Source organism: Moschus berezovskii, chromosome 15 (genome assembly GCF_049115385.1).
Source record: "Moschus berezovskii isolate FMDL1 chromosome 15, NW_MosBer_1.0, whole genome shotgun sequence".
Taxonomy (NCBI): Eukaryota; Metazoa; Chordata; class Mammalia; order Artiodactyla; family Moschidae; genus Moschus; species Moschus berezovskii.
In genome coordinates, this window is record NC_142474.1 from 22248013 (window position 1) to 22273800 (window position 25788).

General features: G+C 51.4%; 1 protein-coding gene across 1 annotated transcript in view; it reads left to right on the forward strand.

The window, feature by feature from the left end:
- COMMD7 (COMM domain containing 7) overlaps positions 1-11397 on the forward strand; it is a 75241-nt gene extending 63844 nt beyond the window's left edge. Inside the window, exon 9 of the mRNA XM_088843853.1 lies at positions 8955-11397. Within this exon, the coding sequence (XP_088699979.1) occupies positions 8955-9013 (59 nt within the window). The 3' untranslated portion in view covers positions 9014-11397. The remainder of the gene's footprint in view (positions 1-8954) is intronic.
- The last annotated feature ends 14391 nt before the right edge of the window (positions 11398-25788 follow it).

The following is a 25788-nucleotide window of genomic DNA, read 5'->3' on the forward strand; positions in this document are numbered from 1 at the left end:
ATCTTCTTGTACCTCTATGGATTTGCCTGTTCTGGACATTTCCTATAAATGGAATCATACCATATGTGACCTTTGTAGCTGACTTTCAGTTAGCTTAATGTTTTCAAGGTTTATCCATGTCATACGTGCATCAGACTTAATTCCTTTTCATTGGTGAGCAGTATTCCATTGCATGGTCAGACCACAGTTTATTTATCCATTCATCAGTCTATGGACATTCGGGTTGTTTCTGCTTTTAGCTTTTATGAATGTAAATTCATAAATGTAAATTGTCTCTATGTATTCATGTCAGTTTTTGTGTGAATGTATGTTTTCATTTCTCTTGGATATATATCTCCTGAAAGTGAAAGTGAAGTTGCTCAGTCGTGTCCGACTCCTTGCGACCACATGGACTATAGTCCACCAGGCTCCTCCATCCATGGGATTGGGATTTTCCAGTCAAGAATACTTGAGTGGGTTGCCATTTCCTTCTCCAGGAGATCTTCCCAACCCAGGGCTTGAACCCAGGTCTCCCGCATTGTTGGCAGATGTTTTACCATCTGAGCCACCAGGAAAGTCCCTAGGTGTGGGATTGTTGGGTCATATGCTAATTCGTTGTGCCAATATTTTGGGCACCTGATGGGAAGAACTGACTCATCTGAAAAGACCCTGATGTTGGGAAAGATTGAAGGCGGGAGGAGAAAGGGACCACAGAGGATGAGATGGTTGGATCGCATCACTGACTAGATGGACATGAGTTTGAGTTAGCCCTGGGAGTTGGTGATGGACAGGGAGGCCTGTCATGCTGCAGTCCATAGGGTTGCAAAGAGTCGGACATGACTGAGCGACTGAACTGAACTGATGCTAATTCTGTTTAACCTTTTGAAGAATTGCTTGATGATTTTCCAAAGTGGCCGCGTCCTTTTAAGTTCTTTCCAGTAGTGTGTGAGGGTTCTGATTTCTCCACATCCTTGCCAACACTTGTTATTATCTGTTTTTTTTTTTAATAGGCAACCAGGTGGTCATGAAGTAGTATCTTGTGGGTTTAATTTGTATTTCCCTGATGGCTAATGATATTTAGCACCTTTCATGAACTTAAGGGCCATTTGTATATCTTCTTTGGATCAATGTCTACTGAGATCATTTGTCCACTTTAAAATTAGTTTATTTGTCTTTTATTATTGAGCTCTCTGAGAGTTCTTCATATAATCTAATTATGCTGCTGCTGCTGCTGCTAAGTCACTTCAGTCGTATCCGACTCTGTGTGACCCCATAGACGGAAGCCCACCAGGCTCCCCCGTCCCTGGGATTCTCCAGGCAAGAACACTGGAGTGGGTTGCCATTTCCTTCTCCAATGTGTGAAAGTGAAAAGTGAAAGTGAAGTCGCTCAGTCGTGTCCGACCCTTAGCGACCCCACGGACTGCAGCGTACCAGGCTCCTCCGTCCATGGGATTTTCTAGGCAAGAGTACTGGAGTGGCTTGCCATTGCCTTCTCCGAATCTAATTATGATTCCCTATCAAATACATGATTTGCAAATATTTTCTCCCATTCTGTGGGTTGTCTTTTACTTTCTTAATGATGTCCTTTGCAGCACAAAAGTTTTTTTGTTTTGATGCTGTCCAGTTTTTCTATCTTTTTTCCTTTTGCTGCTGTGCTTTTGATGTCATATTTAAGGAACTCTTGCCTAATACTAGGGCATGAAGATTTATGGCTATGTTTTCTTCAAAGAGTTTTACAGTTTTAACTTTTACATTTGGGTCTAAGATTCATTTTAAGTAAATTTTTGCGTAGTGTGTGAGGAAGGGGGCTTCCCTGGTGGCTCAGTGGTAAAAGATCTGCCTACCAATGCAGGAGACACAGAAGACACAGGTTCGATCCCTGGATCGGGAAGATCGCCTGGAGCAGGAAATGGCAATTCACTCCAGTATTATTGCCTGGGAAACCTTGTGGGTAGTGGAGCTTGGCAGGCTACAGTCCCTGGGGGTTGCAGACGAGTCGGACATGACTTAGCAACTAAATAGCAACAAACAACAACCAGTTGTCCCAGCACCATTTGTTGAAAACATGTGCTTTCCCCCATTGAATTGTCTTGGTACTTTTGTAGAAAATCAATTAACTGAAAATGTGAGGCTTTATTTTTGAAATCTCAATTATTCCATTCATCTATACGTCTATCCTAATGCTAGTACCACTCTGTTTTGATTTCTGTAGCTTTGTTGAAATCAGAAGTGTGAGTCCCCCAACATTGTTCTTTCTTCAATATTGTTTTGGCTATTTGGGGGTCACAAATTTTCATATGAGTTTTTAAAGATCAGCTTGTCAGTTTCTGCAAAGGTGCAAATTGAAATTTTGATGGGGATTGATTTGGGGAGTCTTGCCATCTTAACAATATTAGATCTTCAGATCCATGAACATGGGATATTTTTCCATTTATTTAGGTCTTCTTTAACTTCTTTTAATAATATTTTATAATTTTTGTAGTATGAGTTTCATACTGCCTTTGTTTAGGCCTATACATGTTTGTTAGGCCTCTTTGATACTAGTGTAAATGCTAGTGTAAATGGAATTCTTAATTACATTCTTAATTTCTTAATTACATTCTTGAAGTGTTCATTGCAAATGCATAGAGATGCAATTGATTTTTGTATATTCCACTTCTATCCTTCAACCTTGCTAAAACTGTTTATTAACTCTGATTTTTTGGGTGGATTCTTTAGGATTTTCTATACACATGAGTCACCTGAAAACAGAGATAGTCTTGTTTCTTCATTTGCAATCCTAATGCCTTTGTTTTCTTGCCTGAGTGCCCTGGCTGGAACTTCCAGTACAGTGCTGGACAGAAACGGTGAGAGTGGATATTCTTGTCTTGTTCTTGATCTCGGGGGAAAGCGCTCAGTCTTTCACCATTAAATGCAGTACTCGCTGTAGGAAGGCTCATTTTAAGATTTCCTGGGAGGTTGGCTGGGTATAGTCTTACCACTAGTGTGTATGAGAAGGATCTCAGTCCCCCTGCCCCTTGCCAACATGGTAGCCCCAGGTTTTAGAGGTGAGGACCCCAAGGCCAGGGAGGGGAAGTGTTGCATGCCCCATGACACAGTTGCTCAGCCGCCTTCCGTCCAGCTGTCCACAGTCACTGGAAAGTCAAGCCTCCTGGACACTTAGCCTTTCTTCCCCTAGTAGAGATGCCTTGAGACTCACCAAGGGCAGCCATCGGTACAGGAGGAAGCCTGGGCTCTGTTCTTGGCCTGACCGGTAAACTTCTGTATGACCTTGGCCGAGTCTCTTCATCCTCCCTTCCCTGGGCCTCGGTGTTTCCATCTGTGCAGTGGGAGAGGTGAGCCACTCAAGTCCTCCAGTTTCTGACTGCCCACACCTGAACCCACTGCTGCTTCGGCCGCTCCCCGGGAAGACCACCAGAGGGCGCCTCAGACCAGCATTTGGCCCAGCTCCGGTGCAGGTGGCCCCAGAGAGGCTGAGAGGCAGGACATGTTTTCCTGGAGCCACTAGTGGTTATGCATCCCTCTGGCTTAGCACGGATCTCTGAGGAGGAGGGATGGAGACATTACCTCCAAAGCCAGCAACCTTGCCCTCACCTCTGTCTGTTTTGGCTTGACTCCATAAGGCCCAGACGTCCAGTGTCGACACCAACAGCCTTGAATTTCTCAACCTCAAAAGGTTTCCACTGTCTCTAGGCCTCTTATGGGTAATGCAGCCTTCCCCCACCGCATTACCCAGCAGTAGGAAGCCCCTATCCCGGGGAGTGCCTGGCCATCTGGAAGGGACACCTCGTAGCCCGTGTTGCATATGGATGGATTCACAGTGGGGGCCCTGGACAGTGTAATCTCAGAAACCACAGTATCTGGACCCCCTGGATACCTCACACAGCAGACCCCAGAACTGCAGAAATTGGGACCATGGACCTTAGGGATCACCTGGCACTTCCCAGAGCAGAGTGTCTGACTTGTTTGTGAAGGATTCTCCGGAAAACACCAGAGGGACTCCATCAGGCACCCTCCAGACTCTCCTAATGCTGACCGGACCCTCAAACAGAAGCAGAACCTTTGCTTTGGCACCAAGCTCCAGAGCAGCCTCTCTCAGCCCATGGCAGGGAGGGGCGCCACAGCCCCACGCCTGGATGCCTGCAGCTCGCCTTGGTTCCATTACTTGTCTGTGTGTGTGTGTGTATTTATTGCCGGGTCTTCGTTGCCACGCATGGGTTTTTCTTTAGTTGCGGCAAGCGGGGGCACTACTCTCCGTTGCGGTGCAGGGGCTTCTCATTGCGGTGGGTTCTCTTGGTGCAGAGCATGGGCTGTAAGGCGTGTGGGCTTCAGTAGTGGCTATGGGGCTCTAGAGCACAGACTCTGTAGTTGTGGCATATGGGCTTAGTTGCCCCATGGTATGTGGGACCTTCCCGGACCAGGGATTGAACCCGTGTCCCCTGCTTTGGCAGGCAGATTCTTTACCTCTGGACCACCAGGGAAGCCCATTACTTGTGTTTTTCTCTCCCCTCGCAGACTGGCCCCCTTGAAGGGCAAGGGTGACTCTCCCCTTCTCCTCAGTTCCCTCCGTGGCGGCTGGTTCATGACTCGGGGTCCCACCCAAAGGTGGGGGCTGCCGCTGCTCCTCAGTTAGCCCCAGGGCTCCGGGCCACTTGCTGAGCCTCCCTGAGCTTTCAGTTTTCGTCTTTGCTGCTCTGCTTCCCTCAAAAGGTTGTTGGGGTCAGGGAGGATGTGAGAACCCCGGTGTGAAGAGCGACACACTCCCCCCACGTCAAGTGTAATGGTCCTCAGAGCACGGGGCTGCCCGCAGAGGCCACACCCGCCCGCCTGCCCCAGTTTTCCGATAACAATGGCCGACGCTTCCTGGGCCTGTTCCATGGACCAGACACTGTGCAGAGCATCTCACCCAGATGCTCTCTCTCTTGATCCCAGCTGGGAGCCTTCGAGTAGGCAGAATGACCACCCCAATCTGTGCGGACAGGGCCACCGAGGCACATGGCAGTTAAGTTATGTTGCCTGAGGTCACACACTTGACTTATGGTGGGGCTGGAACCTGGACCCCGGCGTCTGGCCTCCAGAGCCCAGGCTCCTAGGTACTGAGCCTCCTGGTTAAGCCAACACAGGGCAGAAAGAGGCAGCCCTGGGGTCCTCGTATCCACTCTCTAGGAACCTTCAGGGGTCAGAGAGCATTTGCTCTGATCAGCCTTTTTCGGCACTGAAGCACTGAGGCCCAAAGGAGAGCTTCCCTCAGTCTCTCTCACGCCCACCAGGCATCTGAGGCAAAGCCGGAGCCTGGCAACATCTGCCGGAAACCTGGGTGATGCCTAAGCCTGTGAGTCTCAGTGTCTACAATTCTAAAAACTGTCCTGGGGCCTCATTTCCAGCAGCCAGCAGCTGTCAGGGTTGGACTCCTCTGGCCAACTCGGGGGTCCTGGAGGGAGGGGGTGATAGGAGATTCAAGGGCTCAAAATGATGCCCACCCACCAGGCTCCTCCTCCCCAACGCCCAGGCCCTTATCAGGAAAGCAATTTGGGTTGGTGGGGAGGGGAAGTCCGAGGCCCCGGGCAAGGTGGGGAGGAGAGATAGGGAAGTGGGGAGGGGGTCACGGGGCTCCTGCTGGGAGGCCTAGAGCCAGCACCGTCCTTGCTGGCCCGGCCCCATGACACGGTTCCAGGGCTGCCCCTGCCTTCCACCCTTGCCAGGCAAGATGCCCGCACCTTTAATTAGCAAGCAGCAGTCTCCCTGATTCATCACAGTCACTGTTTAATTAGCCGCGCACAAGGCACCCCTACCACCCCAGCCCTGGGCTGAGCGGCCTGCCTCTCTCACGGAGGCTGCTACCACCTCACAGTGTCCCCTGTCACCACCACCAACCCCCCCCCACTCCGTCCTTATTCAGCTCCCCAGAATGGGGAATGGGGCGGGCACGCCTGGCTGAAGCCTCAAGGAGATTCTGGGCATTGACACTTGTGTTGAAGGCATCCAGCAAACATTATGAGGGCCTCAAGTCTGTGCCGGGCTGGCGCTGGGTGGAACCCATGCTGGACTGGGGTGACTGTCCCGGCTCTGTGTGACAGCTGGGGACAGCTTTTCCCTTTGTGTTGCTCCCACCCCACATCCGGAAAGGGATGGTCACCCGTTTTCCTGTTCTCCCTGCCCCAGAACCCAGCAGGCTCCCCAGAGAAGGTTGACCTTCCGGGATGGAGGGGGTGTCCGTCCTCCCACCTACCTCTCCTAGCCACAGATCCCAGAGGCCCAGGGCAGAGGTGGGTGCTGGAGGGTCTCACCCCACTCCACATCTGCAGGGCCCTGGGTGTCAGGGGCACATGAGTGAGCCCACAGTGTGTGGCTGAAGCAGGCGCTCTGTTTCCCGGGAATGGGGCGGGGCTGGTGGCCCTGGCAGCGACACCCCACACCCTTCCTGAGGAGCCAGGGCAGCTGCCGCCGGGGGCACCAGCTGGAGCGGGGAGGCTCAGGTTCCAGCCCAGCCCTGTGCTCCGGTCCATCTGCGGCTTCAGGCAAATCAGCCATACTGGGGCCTCAGCATTCTGGGTGCCAACAGAAGGGTGCCAACCCCCCAGCTCTGAGTGGATAGACTAAGGGTGGGGAGAATCTGCATTTATTCTGGTTCCAGGAGGAGGTGTCCGAACCTGCCCACCCTGGGCTGACCGTCTGTGTGGCCTCAGCCTCCACCAAACTGTGCTGGCCTCAGTTTCCCCACAAGTAGCTGCTACCTCATGGGTGTCATGAGATGAAGGGATTTACAATGTTTAGTGCACTTGGAACAAAAGCGAGTCTTCAGGCATTGTGGGTGGTTTTTTTTACCATTATTTCCCCTCCGTTTATCAATCAGTATTAATTGCCAGGTGAGGACATGGCAGGCCACTCCGTTATTCTTGCCTGGGAAATCCTGCGGACGGAGGAGCCTAGCGGGCTATAGTCCACGGGTCGCAGAGAGTCAGACACGGCTGAGCGACCGAGCACCATGGTGGAGGGAGAGTGAGGCTGTCTCCCTGCTTTCAGTTTTCCTTCCAGTGGGGAGGCAGCTGAAAACAAGTAGTCAATAAAGGGAAAGTATCACTTTATCTGAATTAAATCTGCAGCTTAGTTAATGGTAACACACTGGTGTTAATGTCTTCGTTTTGACAGAGGTACCACCATTAGGTAATGAGCTGGCATTGGGAAGACTGGGTGAAGGATACACAGGAACCCTCTGTACTGTCTTTGCAACTTTTATGTGAATTTAAAACTAGTCCCTAAGAAGAACTTATTCAAAAATACAATTTGGGGGCTTCCCTGGTGGCTCGGTGGTAAAGAATCCGCTTGCCAATGCAGGAGACAGGGATTCGATCCCTGATCTGGGAAGATCCCACCTGCCATGGAGCAACTAAGCCCGTATACCACAACTATTGAGCCTGTGTTCTAGAGCCCAGGAACTGCAGCTCCTGAGCCTGTGTGCTTCAACTACTGAAGCCCACACCTCCAAGAGCCCAGGCTCCCCAACAAGAGAAGCCACTGCAATGAGAAGCCTGTGCACTGCAGCTAGAGAGTAGCCTCCTCTTGCAGCAAGTAGAGAAAAGCCCAAGCAGCCACGAAGACCCAGCACAACCAAAATTTAAAAAAAAAAAAAACCATTTTGGGGCAATGGTGAGGACCATGGAGAAAATAAACAGGGGCAAGAGATAGAGGAGTGGGTGGGAGCCATTTCAGACACGGTGCTTCTCTCAGAGGAGGCCAGCAGTTGGGAGTAATTGCGTGATGAGAAGATCAGGGGAGGGCTGGCCAGGAGGGAAGAGCAGGTGCAAAGGCCTGGAGGCAGGAATTGGCCTGGGAGGCTTGAGGTCCGCCTGCAGGGTGGGAGGGGGCTTGGTGGCTAGCGATGAGCTCCAGGATCTTGGCAGCTTTCCTTCAACATCATTTTTCCCTTTCAGAGGACAAGAGAGAGGAGTGTGACTCTGGGGCGGGAACTGTATCTGACCCTTTCCACGAATTAGCACCTCATTAGAGCTTCCCTGGTATCTCAGAAGGTAAAGAATCTGCCTGCAGTGCAGGAGACAGGGGTTCGATCCCTGGGTCAGGATGAGCCCCTGGAGGAGGGCATTGCAATGGCACTCCAGTATTCTTGCCTGGAGAATGCTATGGACAGAGGAGCCTGGCAGGCTACAGTCATGGGGTTGCAAAGAATCCGACACGACTAAGCGATTAACACACACTGTGATAATTATTTAGGCTTTCCTGGTGGCTCAGATGGTAAAGAATCTGCCTGCACTGCAGGAGGTTCAATCCTTGGGTCAGGAAGATCCCCTGGAGGTGGGCATGGCAACCCACTCCAGTATCATTGCCTGGAGAATCCCAGGGACAGAGGCGCCTGGAGGGCTGCAGTCATGGGGTCACACAGAGTCAGACATGACTGAGTGACTAACACTTTCATGCTTTAGTTCTCTCAGTTACCCAGGAGATACCAGCATCTCACTTACAGGTAAGATAGTGGAGAACAGAGGCTCAGCCCACATCCCATGGTGAAAGGGAAAGGCCTGTGCTTGGAAGGAGAGGCCTTACGGCCCTTGAGGCTGTGCTGGGGACTTGCTAGGAGACAGGAGTGGGCTAAAAGGCAGGGCCTGGACGAGGCCCAGGTGTGGCTCCAGAGGGGCGGGCCAAACAGGAAGTGGGCACTGGAGGGATGGGGTCTCTGGCCTGCACAAGGCTGTGTGTCAGGGCAGGGAGCATCTTTGTACAATAGCTTTGTAATCAACTTTGGAAATAGTAATACTTCACCGTTGTACTGGCTTGGCCAAAAATTTTGTTCCGATTTTCTGTACCCTCTTACAGAAAAACCGGAGCAAAGTTTTTGGTCAATCCAATAATACAAAATTCTAAAGGCACAAAACAACATATAGAGAAAGTTAAGCTTCCCCCCGCCCACTTTCCCTGCCCAGAGATGCCCTCTGAGATCTGTTTCTTGTGCTTCTTTGCAGAGCAGCACCTTGACCGCAACCCTGCTGCTGCTGCTGCTGCTGCTGCTAGCAAACAATAATCAGCAGGCCCCACGGGTCTGCCAGGCACCACCTGCCAGAAAGCCGTAGGTAGATGTACAGCTGTCACATTTAATCTTTATACCAACCACTGTTGTGTGTACCAATCGCTCTGTTTTAAATTGGAGTAAACCGAGTCACAGACAGGTGAGGCCACTCACCCACACAGCTCACTCAGGCTTTGGACTCAGGAACTCTGACGGCATTGATGAAGAATCTGAGGCACGGGGAAGTCGAGTAACCAGCCCCAGGTGACCCAACAGGACGTGGAGGAGCGAGAACTCTAGCCCAGCAGTCTTGATCCCGAACCTGCATCGCTGAGCCCTGCACTGTAGTAGGAGAAGGGACCCCCAACTCCAGAGTCACCCGCTCCTGGGAGAGATGCCTGGCACTGCCTGGCTGCATGGCCTGGCACAAGTCCTGTCTTCCCTGTGAACTGGCTCCCCACTCAGGTTGGAGATAAGGAAGCCTGCTATCAGATGGCTTGAGGATGAGCTCAGGTGAAGGAGAGGCTTCTGGCACACAGTGGCACTTGGGAGGTTGCTCTCCCACAGTGTCCAATGGGCACTTCCTGTAAAGGGCAGGTGGAATGGTATGGCCAGGTGAGGGGGGGTGGGGAACTCCAGGTGGGATGTCCCTTCCCTGCAGCTGTGCAGACAGAGCAGGTGAGGGCCCTTCCGGAGACGGATAGGTGGGAGCATCCACCCTCTCCCCAGCGCACAACCCCACTGCTGAAGGAATTCTGGGGAGTTGGGGAGGAGAGAGGGGTTTCCCAAGGTCTGTGCAGAGGGCCTAACCCCTTAGGCTGTGTGTCAGGACCTGGAGAGGTGGGCGAGGCAGGAAAGGAGGTTGCAGCCAAGAGCCATAGGAATGTCAAAGAGAAGAGGGGCCCAGCCCTGCTGCCAGCTCCGGCTGGGTTCCCAAGGGGGTGGTCTTCAGGTTGGCAGGGTTACCTCAGGCTGGTGGGCTGGCCTTCAGCTTAGCAGACTCCGAAAACTGACTTTTTTTTTCTACATCTCCCAGTCCGCATACCAAGGATGATCAGGGGACTGGGGCCCAGACAGCCAGTTCTCCAGGACATGGGCTATGAAGTGAAATGTTAATCTCTCAGTCGTGTCCAACTCTTTGCTACCCCATGGTCTGTAGTCCGTCAGGCTCCTCTGTCCATGGGATTTTACAAGCAAGAATACTGGAGTGAGTTGCCGTTTCCTTCTCCAGGGCGTCTTCCAGATCCAGGAATCGAACCCAGGTCTCCTGTATTGCAGGCAGATTCTTTACCATCTGAGCCACTAGGGAAGCCCAGGACTGGGATTAACAAACCCAAATGCCAGTTTCTTCATGGGCCAGAGCATTAGGGGTCAGACTGTTTTCTCCCTCTGATTCCCATCCTCATACCCCAGCCTGGGGAGCCTGGGTTATAATGAGTGGGGCCTAGGGGGCGAGGTCGGAAACACAGTATGTAGCAGCTGGTCTCAGCCAGGCTGACCAGAAACAGCACAATGGGGTGCAGGATGGGGTGTGGACATGTGGGAAATTAGGGAGTTGAAACCAGGTTTGGGTTTGAATCCCAGCTCTGCTTTGTCCCTGGTCATGTTAACTCACCACCGTGAGCCTCAGTTTCCCCATCTGTAAAATGGGGTTATTATCAGAATTGAGATCTCATCATAATGGCAGAGCTTCTTACACAAAGCACCCAGAATGTAGTAGGTGCCTAATAAATGGAACTCTCCTCCACTGACTCACTGATTCAGCTCATTTTTCCAAACCCCACAGGCCTGGGGATGAATTTTGGCACTTGTCCTGTGTTCACGCGGCCGGTGGGGAGATGTACTCTGGTCACCAAATATTAGAACTGTTGAAACACTTACAGAGAGATGGGGGAGACTGTATTAGGAAGTGGTGCTGTCCCTCCTGATGGAGCCTGGAGGCCCCAGGGCCTCCTAAGGCATCTCCCCTGCCTGAGGCTGGGCTGGCTCAACCCACAGCAGCTCCTTTTTGGCAACTGCTTCTCTAGAAGTCTCCCAGAAGACACCGCCTACTGTCCTGACAGTGTTCTGGGCGTGCTGTCTGCTCTGGAGCCGGAGGCGGCTGCAGGGGGTGGAAGGGAGCTGGACCAGTCCCAGGGGCTTCCTTGAGGGGGCTTTCTCCACCTGGTCCTCTCTGCCCCAGGGAGCAGGGCTGAGGGTGTATCGCAGGCGTGCAGTGCTTTTCTGTGGGCGAGTGTCAAAGTGCTGGAAAAACTGGCAGAGACTTCTCCAATGCAGGGATGAAAAATCTTTAGAAAACCTTCTGTCTCTTCTGTGAGGCAGAAGCTACAAGCTAGAAATGACCTTGACCATCAGTGTTTTTCCAGGAGGATGTTAAATTGGTATTGGGCAGAAAAGGGTGTTTATGGTCTAATAAATTTGGGAAAACACTGACTTAACCGTCCAACGTGGTTTCTTCTCTGCGGGGTTTCTCAGAGCCTTTCATATGCACTGGTGAAGTTCTCGGCAGCAGCTCTGTCTACACAGCAGCCAGGCCTCTCTGAGGGTCCTTTTCAATTATCCTGAACCATCTCGCAAGCTTAGCGGGCTCTGAAACCTACTTTGAGAGGTAACAGCATAGTAAAGGGGCTTCTCTTGTGGCTCAGCTGGTAAAGAATCCGCCTGCAATGCAGGAGACCTGGGTTCCATCCCTTGGTTGGGAAGATCCCCTGGAGAAGGGAAAGGCTACCCATTCCATTATTCTGGCCTGGAGAATTCCATGGACTGTATAGTCCATGGGGTCGCAAAGAGTTGGACATGACTGAGTGACTTTCACTTTCAACGTAGTAAAGAACTTCATGCCACTCCACATATCAGAGCTGGAGGAATCTTAGGACTCTGGAACAATCTTGAGGAGTGTGCGGTTCAAAGAAAAAAATTCTGAAGATGCTCTCGCCTTTATTTATGTGCTTATTTATTTATTTTATTTGGCCATTCTGGGTCTTTGCTACAGCACATGGGCTCTTCTTTGGGGCATGTGGCCTTGCTCTAGCCATGGCCTATGGGCCTATTAGATGCCCAGTGGCATGTGGGGTCTTAGTTCTCTGACCAGGGATCAGACCTACGTCCCCTGCGTTGGAAGGCAGATTCTCAACCGCTGAACTACCAGGGAAGTCCCACTCTTGCCTTTATTTTAAAGCTAAGACTTTATCCCTGTGTGTGTGTGTCCAGTCGCTCAGTCGTGTCTGACTCTTTGCAACCCCATGGACTGCAGCCCTCCAGGCTCTTCCATCCATGGGATTTTCCTGGCAAGAATTCTGCAGTGGGTTGCCATTTCCTTCCCCAGGGGATCTTCCCAACCTAGGGATTGAACTGCATCCCCTGCATTGGCAGATTCTTTATCCTTATTTTCCCTATTAACACATTTAATCTTCGTACCACCCTAGAAGGTAAGGAATGTCGTCGTCTTCACTGGCTTCCTCAAGGGTAAACCAAGGCACAGAGAGACAAGTCCCAGTCCAGGTTCACAGCTGGTAAGTGGCAGTGCTGGGATCTGAAGCCAGGCTGCCTGAGAGAGTGGCTGCTCTCATAACCACTGCACGGTCCACCTTCTGGGGTCCACAGGGCCCCAGAAGCTGCCCGGCCCTTGCAGCCATGCATTAAGCTCCTGTCTGAGGGAGCAGCTCCCTGCAGGTGGCTGGTCTCTAAAGTTCTCAGGAGAGTCTGTGACTGCTGTTTCCCAGGGTGACAGTCTTCTGGCTCTGAGTGCAGGGGGTGGGGACGCCCCATGGGTGAGCTGTGCCGTCCACAGCCTGGCTTCACCAGAGGCCGAGTTAAGGCCCCTTGATACTCTCATTTCATCTTCATCCTGATGAGCTTCATTCCACAGGAGAGCCTCAGAGGGGATCCAAGGCTCAGAGAGGGAAAGTAATGTGCCCAGTCACACAGCAAGGAGGTGGTGGGATTGACACTTGAACTCAGGCAGCTGGACTCCAGAGCTGGGTGTTCAAGACACAGGCATCCTTGGTGACAAAGCAGTGGGTCCTTGTGGCCAGGGCAGAGGCACTGCTGTGGGGCCTTGCTCCCTCAGGCTCTGCTCTCCCCGTCTAGCTGCTGCTCCTACACACCCACTACAGCCTGCTTCTGGACAGATATCATCTAGGGTTCCCTGCGAATCTCCTGGGCCTCCCCTTCCCGGTCTCACGTGGGCCAGCAGTTGGTAGCGTGAAAATTGGCAGAGAGGTCATCAGCACCGAAGACATGAGGCGTTGTCAGCTCAGGGCTTTATCTCTGCCTCCTGGAGCAAGGCCTCAGGAGTGTCTTCCTGCTGGGGTGCAGACTTTTTGTCCTGAGTGTTTTTTCTCTCCCTTCAGCTCACCAGTTCCTGGAGATAGAGTTGTTCTTCTGTCTGTCCACCCGTGGACCTGGGCATCTGCTGTGTACCGGGCCCCCTCCAGGCTGGGTGGCTGTGCTGGCCTTCACCTGTCCCAAGGGTGGCCAAGCCTCCAGGGTGCATCCAGAGCTCCTTGGAGGCAGAGTTGCACGCCTGCAAGTGCAGGATCTATTGGTCCAGCGGTGTGTATGCTCAGTCGCTTCAGTCCTGTCTGACTCTTTGTGACCCCATGGGCTGCAGCCTCCAAGGCTCCTCTGTCCATAGGATTCTCCAGGCAAGATTATTGGAATGGGTTGCCGTGTCCTCCTCCAGGGTATCTTCCCGACCCAGAGATAGAACACACGACTCTTACAACACCTGCGTTGGCAGGCCTGTTCTTTACTGCTAGCGCCACCTGGGAAGCCCTGGTACAGCAGGACCGGGCTCCAAATCCTACTTCCAATATCTTAATAATAAAGATACAAATAACCCAATATTTTAAATGAGTCAAGGATCCGAATAGAGATTTCTCCAACGAAGACATATAAAGAGCCCACAAATACATGAAAGACACTCAACACCATGAACCATCAGTTCAGTTCAGTTCAGTCACGTCCAACTCTTTGCAACCCCATGGACTACAGCACACCAGGCTTCCCTGTCCTTCACCATCTCCTGGAGCTTGCTCAAACTCATGTCCATTGAGCCGGTGAAGCCATCCAACCAACTCATCCGCTGTCATCACCTTCTTCTTCTGCCTTCAATCTTTTCCAGAATCACTGTCTTTTCCAATGAGTCAGTTCTTCGCATCAGGTGGACAAAGATTGGAGCTTCAGCTTCAGCATCAGTCCTTCCAATTAATATTTAGGACTGATTTTCTGTAGGATTGACTGGTTTGATCTTGCTGTCCAAAGGACTCTCAAGAGTCTTCTCCAACACCACAGTTCAAAAGCATCAATTCTTTGGCGCTCAGCCTTCTTAATGGTACAGTTCTCACATCCATACATGACTACTGGAAAACCATAGCTTTGACTAGATGGACCTTTGTCGGCAAAGTAATGTCTCTGCTTTTTAGTATGCTGTCTAGGTTGGTCATAACTTTTCTTCCAAGGAGCAAGCGTCTTTTAATTTCATGGCTGCAGTCACCATCTGCAGTGATTTTGGAGCCCAAGAAAATAAAGTCTCTCACTGTTTCCATTGTTTCCCCATCTATTTGGTATGAAGTGATGGAACTGGATGCTATGATCTTCGTTTTTTGAATGTTGAGTTTTAAGCCAGCTTTTCCTCTCTCCTCTTTCACTTTCATCAAGAGGCTCTTTAGTTCTTCTTTGCTTTCTGCATAAGGGTGGTGTCATCTGTGTATGTAAGATTATTAATATTTCTCCCAGCAATCTTGATTCCAGCTTGTGTTTCATCCAGCCTGCCATTTTGCATGATGTACTCTGCTTATAAGTTAAATAAGCAGGGTGGCAATATACAGCCTTGACATACTCCTTTCCCAATTTGGAACCAGTCCATTGTTCCATGTCCGGTTTTAACTGTACTTCTTGACCTGCATACAGATTTCTCAGGAGGCAGGTCAGGTGGTCTGGTATTCCCATCTCTTGAAGAATTTTCCACAGTTTGTTGTGATCCACATAGTCAAAGGCTTTGGCGTTGTCAATAAAGGAGAAGTAGATGTTTTTCTGGAACTCTTGCTTTTTCTATGATCCAACGGATGTTGGCAATTCGATCTCTGGTTCCTCTGCCTTTTCTAAATCCAGCTAGAACATCAGAGACATGCAAATCCAAACCTCATGAGATTCCACCTCGCACCCACTAGATGGCTAGAATCAGAGAGACAGATAACAACATATGTTGGCAAGGATGTAGTGAAACCGTGCCCTTGTCTGGTGGGGATGTAAAATGGTGCAGTCTTATTGGAGAACAGTCTGAAAGTTCTTCCAAAGCTTGAACTTGGCGTTACCTATGACCCAGCCATTGTGCTCTGAGATATCTATCCAAGAGAATTAAAAACACCTGTCCACCCCCAAAAATGACACAGATGTTAATAGCAGCATTATTCACAATAGCCAAAAGGTAGAGATAATGTAAATGTAGTGCCTTTGCACTAATGAGTTGATAAATATAATATGGAATATTATTTGGCCATAAACACATGACTTACTGATCCTCACTGCAACATGGGCGCGGCTTCACGACCTTGCCCTGAGTGAAGGAGGCCAGTGTGAAGACCACACGCGTTAATCCTTGTGTGAGTTGCCTGGAGCGGGCAAACCTATAGCGGGCTTGGGGAAGTGGGAGTGACTGCTAATGGGTAGGGGTTTTGAGGAGAGGGATGATGCTCATATTTGATAACAGTGTTGGGACTTCCCTGGTGGTCCAGTGGCTGAGACTCTACACTCAATACAGGGGGCCTGGGTTCAAACCCTGGTCAGGGAGCCAGATCCCACACGCTGCAACCAAGAGTTCCCGTGCCGCAGCTGAAGATCTGGTGGACTGCAGCTAAGGCCACGAGTGCCCAACTAAGACCCAGCGCAGTCAAAGAAAGAAATATTTAAAAAAGAGAACCGTGGTGACGGTTGCATGGCTCTGAATAAACTAAAAAGCCATTGAATTGGACACTAAATGGGTGTCCGTGTGAATTATAACTCCGGAAAGCTGCTATAAAAAATTAGGAAATACATATAAGCAGAAGGAAAAAGAAAAAAAAAAAAAGGTAAGGTCCATAATCCTCTCACCTAGAGACAGCCACTGTTAACATTTTAACGATGCTCTTTCAAATTATACTCTGTTGCCCTCTGTGCTGCTTTTTCATTTAATAATAGATTGTAAACATTTTTCCATGTCAGTAAATACACCTCTATGTGAAAACAAATCCAACTTCCACCGCTCGCTGGCTGTGGGCTGTGGGAAGCAACCTCGTGGCTCAGAGCCTTGGTCTTTCCACCTGTGGGGTGGGGTAAATGAAGGATGCCCTGGGAGGAAGCGGTGAGGAGGAAAGGAGGAGATGCCTTCGGGGAGTCCCACTCCCCCGGGACCTGGCACAGCCCCCGGCCTGAGGAAGACACTGCGGAGGCAGAGGCCCTGCCAAGACGACGGCTGTGGAGTTACGGACACCGGCGGGGAGGGGAGGGAATGGTGAGACGCGTGGAGAGTGGGACATGGAAGCATGCACACTGCTGGGAGTAGAATGGACAGCCAGCGGGAATCCACTGTATAGCTCAGGGAGCTCAAACCTGGGCTCCGCAACAACCGAGAGGGGCGGGAGGGGGTGGGAGGTGGGAGGAAGGTTAAAGAGGGAAGGACACAGGTATACCTGTGGCTGACTCATACGGATGTATGGCAGAGGCCAACACAATATTCTGAAGCAAGTTTCCTTCAATTAAAGATAAGTTTAGGGGAGGGGAAGATGACAGTTATGCTAGCCTGGAGTGCTCCAACCAGGGGCAGCTCATTTCTGTGTATTCTGTAAATTTCACATGTACCGTGATTCCAAACATCCATAGTTTGGGGACTTTCCTGGTGGTCCAGTGGCTAAGACTCCAATGCAAGGGGCCTGGATTCTATCCCTGGTCAGGGAACTAGATCCCACAAGCCTCAACTAAAGATCCCACGTGCTGTAACTTAAAAAAAAAGAAAGAGCCCATGTGCCACAACTAAGATCTGGTGCAGCCAAATAACTAAATCTTTTTTTTAATGTAAAAAAAATATATATATATTGTTTTAAAAGTAGGACCAGGGTCAGGGTTAGACCCTGGGAGAGCCCTGGGGGTTGTTGTGACCCTCAATGGAAAACACTACCCTTCAGAGCTCCTACTGTGTGCCCAGCCCTTTCTCGTGGTATCTCCTTGAATCCTCACGATGACTGTTGTCCACCTCCTATGAAAAGAGCAGGAAACCAAGGCTTTGGGAGGTGCAGCCACTTGACATTTTCAAACAGGTGAGGGTGGACCTAAGGATCATTTCCAGGTTTGCTGGTTGAAAGCCTGTGTTCTTGCTGCTTCTCTGCCCTCCAATGAAGGGATTTTTTTTTAATTATTTATTTTTAATTGAAGGATAATTGCTTTACAATATTGTATTGGTTTCTGCCACACATCAGGCTTCCCTGGTAGCTCAGCTGGTAAAGAATCCGCCTGCAATGCAGAAGACCCCAGTTCAATTCCTGGGTTGGAAAGATCCCCTGGATAAGGTAATGGCTACCCACTCCAGTATTCTTGCCTGGAGAATCCCATGACAGAGGAGCCTGGCAGGGTATAGTCCTTGGGGTCAAAAAGAGTCGAACAAGACTGAGTAACTCAGCACAGCACAGCACAGCACTGCCATACGTCAAGATGAACCAGCCATCGGTATACATATGTCCCCTCCCTCTTGAACCTCCCACTCCTGATGGGATAATTTTGAAAAGGCCTGCATTCTGTCCAAATGAGGGAGTGTCACTTTTCCCCAGACCTGGAGCAGGGCATCCAAATGGGGAAGTGACTTCTGTATGATTTAATCACAGGCTGTGCTGGTGTGTGCCTTGTGCACCGAGTCCTCTGTGGGGTCACAGTAGAGCCTTGAATGCAGTGCCTGCTGGGATGCGCAGGCTGGCAGGGTGGGAGCCAGGGTAGGCTGGGGCCCCATGTATGGGCAGGTGTTAGGGGCACAGACCCTGGAGCCAGACAGTTGAGTTTGGAAACCCTACTCTGCTGGTGTCTCTGGCAGTTTCTTCTCTGTGTGAACTGGGTTTCTCTGTCTGTATTAGGAGAGAGTAAGATATTAGATAAGGGCATCCATTCCTGGTGGCACAGTGGTAAAGAACCTGCCTGCAGTGTAGGAGACGCAGATTTGATCCCTGCGTTGAGAAGATCCCCTGGAGAAGAAAATGGCGATCCACTCCAGTATTCTTGCCTGGAGAATCCCATGGACAGTGATCCTAGAAGGCTCCATGGGGAGAGTCCATGGGGTCGCAAATTGCTGAACACGAATGAAGCGGCTGAACACACGCACAGCAAAGAATTAGATAACTTAGAGCGCCCTGAGGCACTCAGTCACCTCCTGACACAGAGTAAGCTTTGGTGCCACCAGGAATAAGTTTTGGTATCACCATGTGGGTCGGTGGATGGATGCTGGGGGTCCAGGAGGAGTGGCAGGGAAAGGGGCCACTGCCCGGCCGGCCTTATCACACTGCTGTCCAGGCCCAAGTGAGGGCTGGGAGACGGTTGCTCCCAGCTTCCATACCTGCTTCCAAGAGAGGAAGAGAGAACACCTCCACTAAGAAGTCTGCCCCGTCTCCCCAGCCAAGCCTGATCCCTCTAGTCCCCGCATCCTGGGCAGCTGCTCTGCACCTCTGGCACATGGATCCCAGCCCGCCTGGCCCAGGGTCTCTGCCCTCCTCCCCTGCCTCCTGCCCCCCTCCCCTTGGTCACCCTTGGCACCACCCCAGGCCGGCCACCTGGTGGGACTCCTCCTCTCTGAGCCTCCTTCCTTCTCAAGGGCACCGGGGTCAGCAGTGGGCTCTAGAGTCTGATTCTGACTCCCCACTTACTCGCTGCAGCCCCCTGAGAAAGGTGCTCAGCTTCCCCAGCCTCAGTCTCCTCATCTGCAAATTGGGGGCAACAACACCTCTCAGAGATTTGAGAATCAAGTGAGAAAACAAAACACACATAAAAAGCCCAGAACTCTGCTTGAGTCATCACGAGTATTTAACATGTGTTGGCCATGGTTTCTGTGATCCTGGCCTTTTAGGACTGTTGCAAAGTGCAGGGCGTCCTGCCCCGGAGACCCCATCCCCAGATGCTGGGTCTTCAGCTTCATGTACATCTGGGTGTGAGGGCTTTTGAGCTTCTTATCGTGGCCTCTGCCCCTCCTCCATCAGGCCATCAGATTGGGCACTCTCCTTCCTACAATCCCCTCCCCACCCACTGACACCGTGCTTGTCTGTGGAGCAAATTGCCCTAAAGACCAAATATGTGAGAGGAAGGCCACGAGGCTCCACCTTTTGCAGGAAAATGCAGATTCAGTCATTCATCCCACTAATACCTGCTGACCACCTACTGTTCTAGGCACTGGGGATATGACGGTAAACAAGACTGACAAAACTCCTGTCCTGGCAGAGCTGACACTCTAGTGGGAGAGACAGACCCCAGAGAAAATGAACAGTGACATATGGGGAATGTCACCTGGTGGTAGACCCCGAAGAAGCCGGTACAGCAGGAAGGGAGGGGGGGTCCTGGGGAGAGGACTTGTATGTGAGACAGTGTGACCAGGGAAGCCCCACAGAGAAGGTGACACTTGAGCAAAGATTCAGAGGAGAGGGTGTTATTGTTTGCGCATCCATCCATCTACTCATTCACAGTCATTCATTCGTTCCTTGAGGCAGTCAACCAGCATCAGCAAACCTCGCCTTGGGCCTGTTCGGTGGCTTTGGAGGGGCGTGGGGAGGTGGGCTCGCCCTGAGTGGCTCACAGTTACTCCCGGCAACGGGGTCTGACCAACCCTGTAAGAGCCACTGAGGTCTGCCAGGGGCTAAGGGATTTTTAGGACTCACGATTTGCAGTGCTCAACAGTAAATTCCTCGGCAAACCAGCCTAGGGGTCCCCCTACAGAGGCCAAGGAAGGCCTCTGTTTCTCTGAGGATGTGGAAGGCGAGGCCGTGTGTCCGCGCCAGTTGAGCAAAAAGGGCAGAGTCTCCAAGACCCAAATGCCACAGAGTGTGGGGAGCAGGCTGGTGTGGAGGCAAGGCTGCCTCCCAGGGTCAGTGATGAGGAGGCCAGAAGGGACAGAGGGGCCTTGGATGTCCAAGAAGGGTCTGCACTTACTGTGGACAGCCTCCAACCAGGTAAGTGACTATACTGTGTCCGCCTTTTAGAAAGAGTGGTGCTTTGCCGTGCAGGGCTCTTCGCTGGGCAGAGGGCTGAGAGCGGAGCAATGCTGTGCCCTTGTTCCTTCTTTGCTTCCTTCCAGTGGGTGCTGAGCACCTTCCAAGCCCCAGCCCTGGCCTGAGATATCTGCCCTGGGTCAGCAAGACCAGGTGAGGGATGGAAGAAGTGACTAGTGACGAATCTAAGTGAAGGGCGTGTGGGTGTTTGTCTTACTGTGTCTCGGAGGCTTCAGTTCTGTTCAGTTCAGTCACTCAGTCGTGTCCGACTCTTTGCGACCCCATGAATCACAGCACACCAGGCCTCCCTGTCCATCACCAACTCCCGGAGTTCACTCAAACTCACGTCGATCGAGTCGGTGATGCCATCCAGCCATCTCATTCTCTGTCGTCCCCTTCTCCTCCCACCCCCAATCCCTCCCAGCATCAGAGTCTTTTCCAGTGAGTCAACTCTTCGCATGAGGTGGCCAAAGTATTGGAGTTTCAGCTTTAGCATCAGTCTTTCCAGAGGCTTAGGCATTTTCAAAATAAAGCGTTAGGGGGAATAAGTACAATAAATCTTGTCCCCAATTGAAGTGTTTGGGGGAGATAAGGCAGGTCCTTCTCTCCAGCAGCTTAGGGTCTGCTGCAGGAACTGGGTGGGTAAACCCAGCCTTCAGTGGCGTGGGCACTCCACGTGTGCCAGGTCCTCGGAGGAAGGAGACGGAGGCAGTGGGAGACCAGAAATGTTTCACCAGAGAGGGAGGGAAAGGGAAGGGCTGGCAGAGGAACAGCAAAGGTAAACACACGGATGCTGGGGAATAGGTGGGGCTGTGTGCCTCAGTGGAGGACTCTTTTGTAAAAATTACTTTTTATCTATTTGGATGCTTTGGGTCTTAGTTGTAGCACCTGGGATCGTCCTTGCCCTTTCTCTGTGGTGCATGAACCCTCTAGTGGCGGCGTGAGGGCTTAGTTGCTCCATGGAGTGTGGGATCTTAGTTCCCCAATCAGGGATGGAACCAGCTGTCCCCTGCATTGCCAGGGAAGTCCCAGTGGAGGGTTCTTGGTGGGCCAGGAGGTAGGGTTCAGAGGAGGCTGGAAAAGGAAGTCCTGGCCTCACAGAGCTTGTCTCCTAGAATCAGACTCCTAAAACAAAAGTGAGACTGGTTCACTGTTGCAAAATCAGAGAACACAGGAAATTATTTGTAAAAAGGAAATAGAACCCCTAGGTTAGCCCATCACCAGAGATAACCACTGTGGAGCATTGGATACATTTCTTCCTGATACCCACATGTATATAGATACATCCTGAGAATAATAGTGTGCATCTTGCTTTTTTTTTTCTTAAAATCACATCAGATGCATTTTCTGGTGCACAAAATAATCTCTGAAAACCTGACTTCTAAGCCCTTCAGAGGACTTCCAGTCAGCACTGAACTCCTGGCTAGAACATTTCTCAGCGCTCGGCACTGAGGCTGTTTCCATTTGTTTGCTTTAACAGAGAACGCCGTGATAAACAGCCTCCACACATACATAATTCCATGTCCACACCGCTGATTATTGTGTTTTTTTCCTGATTAATTCTTAGACATGAGGTTCTTGGAAGCCCTGCTGGGTGCAGAACTGGCTGGGTAACCAGGAGAGGAGGTGGGTTTCCCAGGGCCACGTGTCCCCCCCGAGGATAGCCTGGCCCCAGTTGGAAGGAACACCTTTGCCCTTTCTGGATACCGCACCCTCTCTGCTAAGTCCCAGCTGCTTTGTCCGAGCTGTTCCAGGCCCCCACCCCCAGCTCTCTCTCCCTGATTCCCTGTCTGCCTACCTCTTCCTCATCTTCGCAGATGCCCGACAAAACCTTCTAAAGGAAGCTTTCCCAGAGCCCCAAGGTTGGGAGCCCCCACGCCCACCCGCTTCTGCTGCTGTGTCCAGGCCACCTTCCTCAGAGCCGCGATCTCACGGGGTTACGAGCGCTATTTCTTTGTCTGGTGTTCTTTGTCCCCTGAGGACAAGGCCCAGGCCAGTTTCATCTTTGAATTTCCAGCACCGGGGACTGAGCTGGCTCATTTCAGTTTCAGTAAGTGTTTGTTGAGCAAGGGAATGAAGAGACAGATGAATGAATGAAGCAGTGAAACAAAGCCCGCGGGACAAGGCTGGGCTCAGACTCCGGGTTTGGACAAGCCTCCAGTCCAGGGGACAGAGGGCGGTGTGGACTGGGGAGCTGGAGGCAAGACTCCTGTGGAGGGAGGCTGGGACCAGGGGCCTGGGCAGTGCAGTGCAGTGAAAGGGAGAGGGAGTTACTGGCAGTGATGGCCGGGGTGGGGGGCCAATCTGAGGAGTCGGAGGTGGAGGCACCAACAGGTAATGTGGGCAAGAACATTCTAGAAGAGGGCAAAGTTACATGGGTTCTGGAGCCTGCTGCTGCTGCTGCTGCTAAGTCGCTTCAGTAGTGTCCAACTCTGTGCAACCCTCCGTTCCGTTCCGTTCAGTCGCTCAGTCGTGTCCGACTCTTTGCGACCCCGTGGACTGTAGCCTACCAGGCTTCTCCGTCCATGGGATTCTCCAGGCAAGAATACTGGAGTGGGTTACCATCTCCTTCTCCAGGGGATCTTCCCGACCCAGGGATCAAACCTGGGTCTCCCGCATTGGAGGCAGACGCTTTAACCTCTGAGCCACCAGGGAAGCCCTGCTGCTACTGCTGCTGCTAAGTCACTTCAGTCGTGTCCGACTCTGTGTGACCCCATAGACAGAAGCCCACCAGGGTCCCCTGTCCCTGGGATTCTCCAGGCAAGAACACTGGAGTGGGTTGCCATTTCCTTCTCCAATGTGTGAAAGTGAAAAGTGAAAATGAAGTCGCTCAGTCGTGTCTGACCCATAGTGACCCCACGGACTGCAGCCTACCAGACTCCTCCATCCATGGGATTTTTTAGGCAACAGTACTGGAGTGGCTTGCCATTGCCTTCTCCGAGGGAAGCCCTACTTGGGTTCAAATCCTGACCCTGCTGCTTTGAGCTGTGTGACTTCAAGCCAGTGACGTAACTTCTCTGTGCCTCCGTTTTTCCATCTATAAAACGAGATTAATAAATGTTAGTGCTTCATTTATTCATTCGCCTTTTTTGTTCTGGGTCCAGGGCTGGAGGCTGAGAGGCAGCTGACCCTGCAGCTGCACGCAGACCTGGGTGTGCCGCCCACGGGCCCTGTGCAAAGCGCCCTGCCATCTAATCTAGCTCTTGGGGCCGTTGTGAGGACTGGGTGAAGCCCTGGCACTGGGGAATCACTTACTAAGCAGGCACTGCTGTCATGGTCTTCCTATGGTGTCATCAATGCCAAGGGGACAATTGCAGTGTCAGGCCTGCACTGACCACTCTCAAAGTCATTCCTCCCCTTCCCAGCCTCACTTTCCTTTAGGGCGACTAACCACCCTAGTTTGCTTGGGAATGAGGGTTTTCCTGGAAGGCGGGACTCTCAGGACTAAAACTAGGACAGTCCCCAAGCAAATGAGGGGGACTCATGTATTCATCTCTAACACAGGGAACTCTGACTCCCAGGAGTGCTATGCAGAACAGAAGTAAGTATGGGGCAGGCACAAAACCACGAGGCCAGGATTCCAGATCTGGTTACAGGTGAAGGCTGGAGTGGTTGAGAATTCACCTTCCAATGCCGGGGATGGGGGTTTGATCCTTGGTGGGGGAACTAAGATCCCACATACCGTGGGACAACTAAGCCTACGCGCCAACCACTGAGCCTGTGTGCTCTGCAGCCTGTGGGCCACTAGAGAGGAGCTCGCTCACCACAACAAAAGATGCCACGTGCTGCAACTAGGCCAGATTAATGAATGAATTAATTTTTTTTTAAATTCTGTATGTCATGGAAGTCTAGGCATGAAAAAGAGTGAGTTGGCGCGAATGGACTGCTGTGAGGAAGCTCTAAAACAATGCATATTTTTGGTGAAAAAGGCAAAGGACAAAACAGATTTTTGCGGTGTGCTTCTGCTAGCGTGGGAAGGGTGGGTTCTGAACACACTCACCTGCTTCTGTGTCCAGTGGATCCTCCTAGAAAGGAACTGGCGGGCTGGGAGCAAAGGCAGGGGCATGACTTGTCACTGTATAACATTTTGCATTATTAGAACTATTTTAACCCTTTGTTTTCATTATCTGACCGAAAAAACTCCCCAACTCTGCCAAAAAACCTGAAAATTTAAACCACCTCCCCCTGCTTCCAAATGAAATTACAAGGTCAAAGTTAGAGAGTAAGAGAAGTACCTAGTTCAGGGCTCAGTACCAGGAATTGTTCCACCGTTGGCCTTCTCCCCGCTCCCACCCCTGGAGCGCATCAACCCCGGCGCCAGGTGTTCAGGGGGCGCAGGTGGGTTACCGCCTCCTCTGGTGCCGTGTTTGTCAGGTTCAGGTGCGAGCGCCATCTGGGAAGACAACTTCAGGCTCCACACAGCATCCTACATGCAGGACTTGGGGCTGGTGGGGTCCCCTGCCCACTGCTCTGCCCTCACGTCTGAGGTCACCCCCTCTGCCAGGTTGTGGGGGCCGCCCAGCCTCACAGGGCAGAAGTAGGCCCATCTTGCAGAGAAAGTAGGCCGAGTTCCTCTACCTCCAGACCAGGGAGTCTGCTATGCTGCTGCTGCTAAAGCCAGTTCTTTCTGCCTCTGGCCGGGGTGGTATGGGGAGAAGGAGCCACAGCTGGTTTAGGAAGAGGCTCCAGGTGCAGCCTAAGGAACCCAGAGGGGCCTGAGCCCCCAGCCCAGCCCTCACTCAGGCTCCCAGCCACGTGGCCAGGCTCCTTCTAAAATTTAGCATCACATACATATTTTAGGAAAATATTCTCTTTGTAATATCTCAAACATTAATAAAAATGTAACCAATAAAAGCCCAAGTAAGAACTTCCCTGGCCGTCCAGTGGGTAAGACTCTGTGCTCCCAACGCAGGGAGCCGTGGTCAGGGGACGAGATCCCACATGCTAAGAATTCACACACGGCAGCTGAAAGATCCCTCATGTCGCAACTAAGAACTGGTGCAGCCAAGTCAATGAATATTCTTAAAAGGCCTGAATGATTTCCCTGCACTTCTTGAATTCCATTTCCCTGAAACATTTCTGTCAGTCAGTTGGCATCTTTTCGAAAGTTTTACTCTTTGTATATGTCTATACCTCTATATCTCAGTTTTTATCTGTACCTATATCTATGGGGCTTCCCTGGTGACTCAGTGGTAAAGAATATGCCTGCCAATGCAGCAGACTGCTAGGAGATGGGGGTTCGATCCCTGGGTTGGGAAGATCCCCTGGAGAAGGAAATGGCAACCCACTCCAGTGTCTGGTGAGCTCCAGTCCATGGGGTTCCAAGAGCCAGACATGACTAAACGATTAAACAATGACGTGCCTGTGTGTATATCCATATCGGTATCGTCTGTAACTATGGATTTTGATGTGTCTGCAGTAATGGTGTGCTTCTCACATAAATGGTAAATGGCAACAGTCTGTGTGTCTTCTTCTGCAGGATGCATCATTTTCACTGGGAGTGTTATGGACAGTTTTTGTGCCTGTACAGGTATAATCATCTCCTTCTTTTTAATAGGCTCACACGCGGTATTCTGT